We start from the raw sequence: 12325 nt of genomic DNA on the forward strand, positions 1-12325 counted from the left end.
GGCCCGGGCCGGCCTCGGCGGGCGGAGCTGGGCCGAGCGGAGCCGAGCCGGCGCCCTGCGGAAGAGGAGAGGGAAGGGAAGGAGTGGCGGCGGCGCCGGGATGGCAGCGCGGGGCTCGGCCGGGGATGCCGCGCTGCGGCGGGCGGCCGAGCAGTGGTTGCTGTGGGATAAGGTGAGGGGCGGCGGGGCCGGGTCAGGGAGGGGGACGATGGGGGACGCAGGCTTGTGGAAAGTCGGGGCGGTTTTTAAGCCCTGCCCGTGCTTGGGGCGGTGAAGGCGCCCGCGGGCTCCTCTCCCTCCGCTCTCGAAGCCCCCGGCGCAGGGGGGTCCGACCCCTGGCAGCGAGGGGACGCGGGCGGGCGGCGGGTCCGGCCCCCTGGGGCACCGCGGCGGGGGCGTGCTGTCATGGCAGCCCCTCTCCCGCTCAGAAACACCCCCCGGGTGCTCTGCCGCTACCGTCGCTTGCAGCTCCGCTGAATTTACTTTTTGAAAGGGCCTGTGTCGTTCCTGACCGCTTCTGTTGTCGGGGCGGCTGATAGGCTTTAAATTATGAAAGGCAAGGCCTGCCTCCCGGTGTTAAAGACCTTCAGCTACCTCCGTATTTTTGTTTAGTAAAATAGGGTTTCTGGAAGACATATGGGCTTGCTTCAGAATCACTAGGAAATGCAGAAGCCATCCTTTTTTTCCCCTGCTATTGTCACCCAGTGCTTAGTGACTCCCACTGTTCATAAAATAACTCCTGAATCTTCAATATTGCCTGGTTTTGTGGGTTTCCTCACTTTTTCTGCTGTTGCTTAGGAACACTTTAGCATGCGTTATTTCCCTTCCTGTTAAGGTGCTTAAACATCTTAAGACTTATCTTTGTGTCCTTTCGTTTTGGTCTTGACAGCACTACACACAGAAATAAAATTTTCTGAGTATTTCTGTATTCCATGTGTCTAAAGAAATGTCTTGCCATAGCGGTGTCCTGGAAATGCTCACATAGTTCATAGCTCCTTGTTGCTGCACTCTCCACTGAGATGCAGGCCCATATTCTATATATGTGGTTTGCATGGGGTTTTTTTTGGTCCCTATACGTGAAATTTGTTCGTTTTGCTGTATTGGAACACACTGGCCATTGCCCTGATTCGGTCACTTTAATGACTGCCCTGGGCTCAGCACAGTACAGCTCAGTACAATCCTCTCTGGGTTTTGTGTAGCCTACATATTGTTTTGGTAAGGGGTCTTCTGCGTATTTCGAGATTATCAGTGAAAACACAGAATAATTCTTTTTTTAGTATTCTTTTTAGGTTCTAAAGGACATCATGAGAAGTACCTCAAGTTTGTTATGATTCTTCATTAAAGATCATTCAACTGGTTAACTGATCAGTTAGCCAGCTCTGGTTTTATTAATAATAATGCAGTGCCAAACCAGCCCTTCTTTCAGAAATGCTAGTTTATCACATCAAATGACAATAAGCTTTTGTGTCTTTTTTTTTTTTCTCAGTTTAACTGATTTTAAGAAACCAGTCTGGTTTTAAAGGGCATCTTATTTCCATAAGTTCACTAACATTAGTTATATTCCTGTCTTCTGTGTAATCATTTCACTTTCAACTGGTTATTCCAATTATTTTGTGAAACCCTCTGGAAATATAATGCAGCATCCCTTATAGTATCTTTACTTTTGAAAAGTTACCCTTTTGATAACAATTGCATCTTTCATTCAGTAATAATTCACCGGTGTGCAATACCCATTGCTGATTGCTCAAAAATTGAGGTATTTTCGTTTCTCAGGGAGCTCTTACGTATTTGTATTGAGTAACAGAAGAATCCGATATAACCCTTGTCCATTTACTCTGATATTAAAAAGAAAAAAAATGGATGTGTACAGATAGGTTAATATTTAATGATGATAAGCTGCATGTTTCTTACAACATAATAGTTTGCAAGAGTGAGCCCGTATGCCTGAAGATGGTTCTGCTGACTTAAAAGGAAATTTCTACCTAGATGACAATTACTGAGCTCGTTACCAGGCTATTTTTGTCATTGTATTCATTACAGAAGTACCATATTTTTCATTCTTTCTATTATCGATCATAAAATTATGGATAGAAGGCAGCTTCTGTTTTTCTTAAATATAAAACCTGTTTAGTCGGTAGCTGTCCCTCAACTTTAAAACCTTCTGGGGACTCCTGCACTGATGGGGCCTTCCTTTAGATTAAGGTAAATAACTCATATTACAGGTGATGTTAAAACAAACTGCACTACTGCATATTAACCCTGTATTAAAATACCTGCCACTGTATTCACAGAAATCGGTATTCTCATGCTCACATCCAGTTTTGTTGGAGAGTAGAAAAAGCATAACCTGGGAGAACCAGGGAGGAAGGAAAAAAGCAGCACTTCATCCTTCAGATGCAATTGGGTCCTTCTTTAATAGAGGTGCTGTGAGGATTTGGTTTTGACTTTTTCTTCTGCTTAAAAAAAGCTTAGTTTTTTTTCCTTGGCTGTATACAATGGCATCGTAACATTCCTAAAATTGAAACAAAATGGTAACAGTTGTCTGTACAGTAAAAATACCCATAAAATGCATATTCTTATGAGAATATAGCCATAAACAATTATAAGGGTAATCCTGTAAAGATCCTTCTGCTATGTTAAATAGACCTGGGCCTGGCTTTTACCATTACTTTTTAGACTGTGTGGTAGCCGGGGGGGAACAACTCAAACAACTAAATTCACCCAGTCAAGTTTTCTCTAGCATCTGATGTGGACTCAGGCACAGGACTCAGGCAGCCACCTGGATAAGTACGATCATTTAACCACACCTGAAAAATAGGAGGATCCCTGTAGTTTCACAGTAGATACCAAACCTAGGAAATTCCTCTAACAGCAATAACAAATACAAATCTCCTTGGTTGTGAGAGCTCCAGTATGACCCTAGGCTGCCCTTCTGTGTTGGCATTACAGCTTCTAGTCTGTCCAACATCTCTACAAATGTGTGCAGCATCTATCTAAAGAGATGCTGGTTGCAATGGTAAGAGAGAAAAAGCTCCACGAAGCTCATGCAGGAAAAAACCCCAAAAGGTGACTAGGCAGTGTACAAAGCCTGATGCAAAAGGTGACATTCAGGCTTTATCTACGAGACATAGGCCTGATACTGCAGCAAAAAGTTCACGTCAGTTTTTAAACAGCCTAAACTCAAAATAGTTATGCTGACCTATATTATTCTATAATAACACAGAATTATATTTATTCTGTAATCATACAGAATTCTGATGAGCCTCCTGCAAGGAAGTGTCAGTTACAGCGTTCTTGGACTGGTAAATTGGTAATTCTTAAACTGGAAATCAGTAATTCAAGGGTACCTAATTGCTTGCTGCACCCAGGAAACCTGATTTTGTTTTCTTTAATGAGTCCGGCTTATTCTGCATTATATAGTTTGCTCATCAGCACCAAAGGCTCTCTAGCTTTTTGAGTGTTTATTTAAACTATGGTGGTTGTCCTGCAGCAGCAGGTGCACGGATCAATGATTAGGGCATCCAGGCCCTGATCTCAGTTTGGTTTCCAGAATGCTTATACCTTTGTATGCATGCTCACTCACGTGCCTACTACTGTGCGTGTTCTGGAGCTGCAGAAAATACATTTTTTTTTTAATTTTTTTTTTTTTTGCCTAGGATGAGATGCCGTCCCTTGCTGTAAGCATACCTAGGTCATCAAAGCAATAATGAAGTCTTTGACTTTTATGAGGTCATTTAGTTGACCAGAAATCAAAGCTTATGTCCATTTGGAAATTATAATCTTTGTACTCCAGTGTAAAGTGTGTGTAATCATGCGGTGACTAACCTGTGGAGTATGCCGCCTCTCCACATAACCCTGTTGCCTAGTGGCTGGAGTGTGCCATCTGTCCTCTTGGCTCATCAGTTTTCAGGAAATCAAATATTGAACTTCACAAATCCCATGTTACTAGGATTGAGATGTCAGGGTATTACAGGGACTTTACTAGTTCCTAAGTCTGGAAACAAGAGTTGATAACAATAAAGAGTCAATGTAAGTAATATACCAAGAAAAGCAGTGAGTCTTAGAAACTTGTCACTGTTCACAAGCAGTCTGATGTGGCCTTTCCATCCCACTCCACACAGTCATTTTATTTAAGAATTCAGCTGGAGTTGCTAAGCTTTCATCCTAAGGGTTGTGCTTATTTTTACAAGCACTCCCTGCAAATTGTCATCTTTATCTTCTGAGCAGTCTGCTTGGTTTTGCTGCTGCCTCTGGTTTTAGCCAGTCTTGGGACAAGGTTATGATTTTAATTTTTTTTAAACTCTACTTGTAGCACTATGGAAGTAACAAATATTTCTTAATTATCCACTTAATTTACTTTCTTGTATGTTTAGTGTAGTTCTTGTGTCGTGATGACAAAAATTCTCTGAACTGTAAAGGTGCTTTTTTATTTGTTTTTGTTTTGGTTTTAAAACAAGAAAATATTAAAATAGACATCTCGGAAATGTTTTCACTTCCCAAAATGTGCTATATGTATACACTGCTGTCAATGCAGCATGCTCACTTAAGGAGATAAATCTAAAATAAGTAATACTTGAGATTGCACTGACTTAAAATTAGGACGATGTAGCAGGAGTTCTGGTGTTCTGGAAGCGATGTGCTATGTTTTGATACTGAAATAACCCGGTACAGAGAATGGGAAAGAAAGTCAGTTTTGTTAAGAAGCTTAAGGGTATTAAAAACAAACAAACCCTTTTCTAGGATATCTGAATTTTGTATCTACAGAACCCAAAAACTTCTGCAACAGTGAAGCAACTGGTTGCTGATGGAAATGCCGGAGAACTGCAGAAATACTTTGGCTCGCGGATGGAGTTTGGCACAGCCGGGCTCAGGGCTGCCATGGGACCAGGGATTTCCCACATGAATGACTTGACTATTATCCAGACGACCCAGGTACTGTGTTCAGCACTTTATCTCACTTAACTGGTTGTATATATGAACAGAAGAGCATCATTTATGACAAGCAAATGGGTATTCTATGGAAGTACAAGTTTTTTACTATTCCTCCAGTTTTCAGAAGTAATTTAAGTGATAATTAGCTGACTGCTGATCTCTGAAAACAAGCAGAGAGAAGTTATTAAGCCATTAAAATTAGTTATTTTCCATATTTGATTTGCAATGGAATTTATACACAGTACAGTTAAGCTCCAGGGGATCAGTTAGTCCTGATATAACAACTACAAAAAATACCCAGCATTTGGCTAAGCTTTGTGTATGTTGGACTTAAATTTACATGAATGCAGTGAAGCCACAAATACTCATATAGGTCCTAAAGTAGATCTACTTGGGGAGAATTCGAAAACACCCAGAACCTTAAATTACTGCAGCCTGGAGTGGTAGTGTATCATGTTCTAACCAGGTGTCACTATTAAGGGTGAGATTCAGTAAAAAAACAGAGAAATTTCAGTTAAAAAAAATAAATATTGGCCAGTTGTTCTCTTCCTCATCTGAGACCTAACACAGCTAAATCATATCTCAACATCTGCAATTCAGACTAATCACATTAATTGTGTCTTTCTGGAGTTGGTTCTGATTTTTGGAGAAGTACTTAAATGCTGTCCACTTTCACTATGTTGATTTGAAGGTTTCTGATATTTCTTAGTGTTTATTAGTCCTAGACAAACTGAATCCCATTCCAGTTCAGTGAGATGTTATGTGCGCTCGCCTTTCGAAGACGTCAGCATCTTAGCAGTCATCTTAATACAATGATAAATAAAATATTAAGATTTGGTTAATGAGGTGGATTTGTTGTTGTCTTCAGGGATTTTGCAGATACCTTGAGAAGAATTTCAGTGACCTGAAAAAAAGAGGAGTTGTGATTGGTTTTGATGCTCGTGCCCATCTTTCCAGCGGAGGTAGTAGCAAAAGGTACTTTTTAGGCTTTAAGTATTTTGTACATGTCTTGTGTGATCCATTATGGGTTTGTATCTGCTTCAACAGTATCTTATCTTTCTGTAGAGTGAATTAAGGTGAGGGATTTATAGTGTTTTTATGTGCTGTTATCCCAAAGCAGTTCTTAGAGTTGTGCTTTGTCTGTTGGGAATAGTAAGGGAACACATTTAAATTGGCTCTGTGTAATAATTCGGGGTTTATTTATATGGGGTTTGGTTTATTTTTTTTAAATTGGAGTGTGGGCTAATTCGTGAGAAAATGAATATATTTGAATATATTTCCAAGGTATCTTTTCTTCCTGTTTAGGTTTGCAAGACTTGCTGCTAATACCTTCATCAGTCAAGGAGTTCCAGTTTATCTGTTCTCTGATATAACACCAACTCCTTTTGTGGTAGGTTTCTCTAGTATGTATTTCTATACGCACAAAGATCCTGTCAGATATCTTGCATTACTTATGTGAAGGATAACTAGACAAATGACTTCTAACTTTTTAAGCTCTACCTGCAGTTAGGCTTAGGCTTATTTAGCTATGTTTAGTTTACAACATCCACAGCAAGAAAAGGAAGAAGCTTAGTGGAACACCAGTGACAGTGGGATGTGTTTCTGTTCGTTCCTGCTTTCCGGCAGATTTCTTGTAGAAGACATCTCATGGTTTCTAGATTGCTGTGGAGTCTGAAGTCTGAAACATGCACACACATTTAGTTTTGTGATTTTGGGTTGGTTTGTTTTTTTTTTTTTTTAATTTCTTTTTTTCTTTTTGGGGTATTGAATCCGAAGTAGCCTTTTTAAATAGCAGGTTGTTGGAGTGCGGCGATGTTATGCCAGCAGGGTTGTTCAATGCGTCCGCATTTTCACCATCCGATCACTAGGTGTCAGTGCTCTAGAGCAATAAAGAAAACCCCTATCTGCACCAAAAGCAACAGTCGCTCCCGATACCAGTAGCTCTTGTGAAGGCAGCAAAAAGAACACAGCGGGATGAAGACTTTAGATGTTGCATTCACGTACTGATACAAATTTTGGTAGATTTAGGGTCAAATGCTTCATAGTGCAGTTTAAAACAGTGTTACAAGAACTGCAGTTGATTGCATTCACTGTTAAATAAAGAGCCAGGATTAAACTCGAACTGGACCTGTGGTCACAAATGATGCTTTATTTTTAATTCATTCCATCTGTTTTTGACTAATTCATAAGAGCTCTCTCCAAAACAATTCTCTTCTGAGCCACAATGGAGTAGTTGCCCCGTGGGCTGCTCTCAAAAGATAGTATGGAGGAGACTGCTCCAGTTGCAATTCTCTACCCTATGCAGACTTCTGCCATTACCCCAACAGACTTTGCACCCTTACAGACCTCAGGTATCTCAAGTCATTCTACAGCAGGCAACACATGGTTTGTTTTCTTTCTATAAAAACGCTACTCTAGAGATCCACAAAGTGCCTGAAACAGCACTAAGAATATATAAATGGGAAAATGCACAAGAAAAAGCAAGGGGTAAAGTTATGCCACATGGGGTCTAGTGGAGCAAGTACTGCTTAGCTTCTGTGTTAGAGAATCAGTCTGTAGGAATCACATCCTGGCTTTCATTTCGTTCAGCGGTATGGAAGTATTGTGTATGCATGAGAATTAATAATATATAATATTTTGCACATTCCACTACAGATAGCTTTCTCTTTTTACAGCCATACACAGTGACTCATCTGAAACTTTGTGCTGGAATTATGATTACTGCTTCCCATAATCCAAAACAAGATAATGGTTACAAGGTATTTCTCTACAGTCTATTTTCTGTCTTTTTTCAAGCATTTTTTTCTATGTAGAAACACTGATACTATTGTGTATAGTTCCTATCATGTTATAGACCAAATTAATTGATAGTTTGATCTCTTCTAGACGTATGTATTTAAAGCTAGTAGTGTGTTATACTAATAACATAATTAAAATCTTAGCTCTAGAAATTAGGAAGATAAGTAATACCATTACATACTTTGGAACACTGTAAAATATTAAGGGACCTCTTTTCAAAGGTATTAATCATTTCTCCAATTCATGATTTAAAAAGATCTCTTTAGTTTTACAAACCCAGAGAATTAAAAATATGTGAAACTAATGAGTTGCTTGTACAAAACGTTTTGAATAAATTCCATTAATTTCTTGTAGTATATTTTTCTTTTGCTAAGTGACACAGTTATCACTGTGCTTTTTTTTCTATGACGGAAATCTGCTTTCCATTGAAAAAAACATGGCTGAGCTGCCTGTCTGCCAGTCATCCCATAGCTGGACTACTCATATAGAGACTGTTTCTAATACACAAAAACGGAAGTTGGGAGATCTTTTTTGTCTTCTTAGTAGAAAAACAACGCATTAGCAGGGATGACTTCTTGCTGTCTTGCCCTCAGAAATTCATGTCTGTTCAAAATTGCTTTTTTAAATATTTCATATATTGATCTTGATAGCTTGTTTAGATGTTTTATCAATTACTTTTTTAACCTACTTAATTTTTTCTTAATGTTTTGTTATTTGGGTTACATATGTATGTGGCTCAAACGCTGTCAGTATCTTTCCCTATACTTGTGGTCTGTAAACCGTCAGTAGAAGGAAGTGTGCAAACAACTGTCAAAAAGTAAGACATAATAACTACACCTCTTTCTGGATGTGTAAACAATCAACAAAAAAGGAGAAGACTACAAGTGATGAACACCTTGAAACTTAGTTGAATTTGTGCTTATTGTTGTGGCAACATTGCTGTTGTAGGCAGCTGCAGTGTTTTTGTGCCTTTCTCCTTAATTTTTTTGCGGTAAATGTGTTTCACTTTGCACTTTTTTCCTCTTAACAATTTCCTATATATAAGGATTATACCTAAAAATCTGGAAGAAAGTATATGAAATAGCATGGGGAAATTATCAATTCCAAGGCTGGCAGACAGGCTGATACTTGAATCTTCTCAATAAATGAGCTGGGTCTTGTGTTGTGTTTCATTACAGATTTTGGTATCTTTTGATAAATGAGCCAGCTTTTTTTTATAGAACAAAAAATGGTATGTGAGAGGAAACACTGAGAATATGAACAGGGGAATACTCTGGGTATACTTAAGCCTAATATACTGTAATACTCTACTGAATGCAGTGCATCTTATCCAACAAAAACAAAACAAAACAAAAAAAACAAACAAAAAAACCCAACAAAGCTATCCTACAATATCAATGACCAAGTACTCACTCAATTTATTATTTAGGTTTACTGGGAAAATGGTGCTCAGATCATTTCCCCTCATGACAAAGGAATTTCTCAGGCTATTGAGGAGAACCAAGAGCCGTGGCCTCAGGCTTGGGATGACAAACTGATTGACAGCAGCCTGCTGCTTCATGATCCATATGCCATGGTCAATAAGGAATATTTCAAAGACATACAGAAACAGTGTTTTCACAGGTAACTGGTGTTAACTCCATTAAGAATATGGGATTTCCCTGTCTAGTACGTCAGCGGGGCAGTTTAGATTTACGGGAGTCAGGGCAGCCATGATCCTGCCGTGATCCAATTCTGTCTGTGCCTCTTGACATCTTTTGTGGTAGCTCTGGCAGCTCTGTGGTGAGGCAGTAAGCTAGTTTGTAAAGCTGGTCTGCCACAAGACTAACCCAGCAAAGTGAGCAATCAGTTTCTGATTATATCATCTCTCTGTATTCGCATGACCACACATCAGCCAAGTGGGGCTATCTTGTGTTGCTGGGGGTGAGCTGAAACTGATGGTCCAACAGCCTTAAAATGGGCTTCTAAGAGAGAAGGTGAAGCAAGCTGTTAAGCCAGTTCTGGAAGAAGGAGGTCTTGCTCTGTTGTTGTAGCCTTGCCTGTGTTCCTGGTGGCCTTGGGCACCTTGCGTGAGCCTATTCCTGTCACTTGCTCAGTGAAAAAAATTCACTCAACAAAATTAAGTGGATGTTTCTCTTTGTGATTAACAAGTGGAATCGGTTTATGGAGTAGATGAGCAGCAATCTGTTAGATCTGCTTATTTACATCAAAATTTTAACCACCAGTAACTACGTTCTTCCTCTTGCTAAAAACAAAGTGAGAATTTCTAGAAAGTTTGGGCTATGTGAGAAATTGTGCAGCTTTTTCAGAATAGGAGTTAAATGTCTCCTTAGGAGTTTGCATGCCTTTAGGTATGTTCTACACTTTCAATAATGTACTTCATAAAAATGTGTGTGCTCAAATGAGGCATGCTGCTGTCGGATCACTGTGTTCACAGTCTGTGGAGTTGGTTTAAATGACAGAATTGGGGATGAAGAGTCTTATTAGTCAGTTCTATTTGTTTTCCACTCATCTCCTTCGGGGTGCATAGAGTGTACTATCTTTCTTATTCCAGTGATTTGCATGTACCAAGACACTAAAGAGTGACTCATATTGCTAGAAAATGAGGCTATGACAATTTTCAAGCCATTACGTTTAAAAACTGACCTCCTTTAATTTGTAATTTTAACAGTGGTGTAGAGTACTGAGTCATATCTGTTTCTGAACGTAGTCAATTTTGTGCAGAATATTCTTCCATATCCAAGTTTACTGTTAATCTGTTTTATTTCAGGAATATAAACAAGGAAACAAACTTGAAATTTGTTCATACTTCTGTGCATGGCGTAGGTCATAAATTTGTGCAGTTGGCCTTCAAGGCATTTGACTTTAGCCCTCCTTTTGCCGTTCCGGAGCAGAAGGATCCTGATCCAGAATTTCCCACAGTGAAGTATCCAAATCCTGAAGAAGGCAAAGGTGTTCTGGTAAACAGATATCTTTTTTTAATAGTTGCAATGTCTTTCAAACAGTGTTTCCTTTCTGCCAGTAGTCATGGCTATAAATATTGGTTGAAGGTCTATTTTTATTTCTGTTTTCATAGCCTTACATTTAGTGAAGACTTAGTATCCTTTCATTGACATTTGTAACTCATTTTGAACCCGTCAGATAGTGATTAGCTCTGAGTTTAAACTACTTTGTTCAGTGCTCTAACAGAATGTGCCACATCTCCACGTACAACAAAGTGATACAGTTCCTTTTAAAAAATAAAATAATAATTAAAGGGGAAGTCCTGACAGGTGGTTAGAATTTATGCTACAAGTATTTCTGCTACACTTTGTTATTGCAGGATCCTGTTGCATCTAAGTAGCTTTTGACTGGGGCTGCAGAAGCAGAATGATACAGGTGAAGTTAAATATTCTGACCGTGCTCTACTGCTGCCAGGCTTGAAGTTTATTTTCTGTAGAGACACATCATGATTTTGGGTGTTTGAGATTAAATAAATTGGGAAAATTATTTAAACCTGCGAAGAAAGTGAAAATATTATTTGGAAGTATTAACACTCATCTGGTCTTGCTTACCACTTTTCCAGACACTGTCTTTTGCGTTGGCTGAAAAAGATGGGGCAAAAATCATTTTAGCAAATGATCCTGATGCTGATCGACTTGCAGTGGCAGAGAAACAAGAGAGGTATGGTAATAAAGAAATGCAAATCGTTTACATTTTTTACTTAAAGGCTAGGCTTATTTGGGGGATTCTGCATCCTTGTGTTGCAGAGGAAGACTGAATAGTCAGAGTAGTCTGTTTTGGACTGAAAACACATAGACGTGTGAGAGGACTCGATGAAGCAGACCACAGTGGGGGCAATAAATGAAATAATGATTAACATTAGACACTGTACAGAAGGCTGAATAAATACTTGACACTTGCTGTATTCGAGGCATGCAAAGAAGCATGTGAATTGTTGTGATTGTGCTATACTTTTTTAAAGGTAGGTTTTCAGTTAGAAATTTTTCACAGAAGACTGATAAACATTCTTTCATACTGTGTCTATTAAATAATAACTTGAATATTCAGGAGAGCTTTTATAGTTCCCTGATATCTCAGGAATAGGGAACATCCCTGTTCTTTAATACGAGTTCCTTCATTCTCAAATACTGTTAGAACAGACATTTTACTAATCATTAGATGATTTGGGCCTCTCTTGCTCAGTTCCCCACTTCTGTTTCACCTTAAGATTTGTCAGTGTTTGGTGCTTCTCAAAATAGTCATTTGTAGCCTCTTCTTTAAGGACCAGCTACACATGCATTATTTATCTATGTATATCCTGCCAAAGAATGGGAACATATAAGGTAAACGTCCTCAAACAGGGGCTTTTCATAAATTTTTCATATTTATGGAACATGTAACCTGCAGTTCTGACCCAATATTGCCATCCTCTTACTTCATGCCCCCTGATATCCTGCACTTCTACAATTGTTTGCATTTATGTATTGTGGTTATATTTGATGGATGAAAATAAGCTGAAGTACTGCACTTGGTTTCGTATCTACAAATAGTGGTGTTTCTGTTTTACCTACCTTGATAAAGTGGGAACTAATCTGAGCAGTTTGAAACCATA

General features: G+C 39.1%; 1 protein-coding gene and 1 long non-coding RNA gene across 4 annotated transcripts in view; one reads left to right on the forward strand and one right to left on the reverse strand.

The window, feature by feature from the left end:
* PGM2 (phosphoglucomutase 2) overlaps positions 1 to 12325 on the forward strand; it is a 19994-nt gene continuing 7669 nt past the window's right edge. The window contains exons 1-8 of the mRNA XM_074587801.1: positions 1 to 172; positions 4765 to 4932; positions 5801 to 5907; positions 6238 to 6322; positions 7608 to 7691; positions 9161 to 9354; positions 10502 to 10691; positions 11297 to 11394. Coding sequence (XP_074443902.1) covers positions 101 to 172; positions 4765 to 4932; positions 5801 to 5907; positions 6238 to 6322; positions 7608 to 7691; positions 9161 to 9354; positions 10502 to 10691; positions 11297 to 11394 — 998 coding nt within the window. The 5' untranslated portion in view covers positions 1 to 100. The remainder of the gene's footprint in view (positions 173 to 4764; positions 4933 to 5800; positions 5908 to 6237; positions 6323 to 7607; positions 7692 to 9160; positions 9355 to 10501; positions 10692 to 11296; positions 11395 to 12325) is intronic.
* LOC141743504 (uncharacterized) overlaps positions 4406 to 12325 on the reverse strand; it is a 26108-nt gene continuing 18188 nt past the window's right edge. The window contains exon 3 of one of the 3 annotated variants that reach the window (XR_012587088.1): positions 4406 to 5836. This is a non-coding gene — a long non-coding RNA (uncharacterized LOC141743504). Of the gene's footprint in view, positions 5837 to 10362; positions 10669 to 12325 lie in introns of those variants that run through there. The other 2 variants (XR_012587086.1, XR_012587087.1) reach the window with 2 other exon arrangements.

This window comes from Larus michahellis, chromosome 5 (assembly GCF_964199755.1).
Source record: "Larus michahellis chromosome 5, bLarMic1.1, whole genome shotgun sequence".
Classification (NCBI taxonomy): domain Eukaryota; kingdom Metazoa; phylum Chordata; class Aves; order Charadriiformes; family Laridae; genus Larus; species Larus michahellis.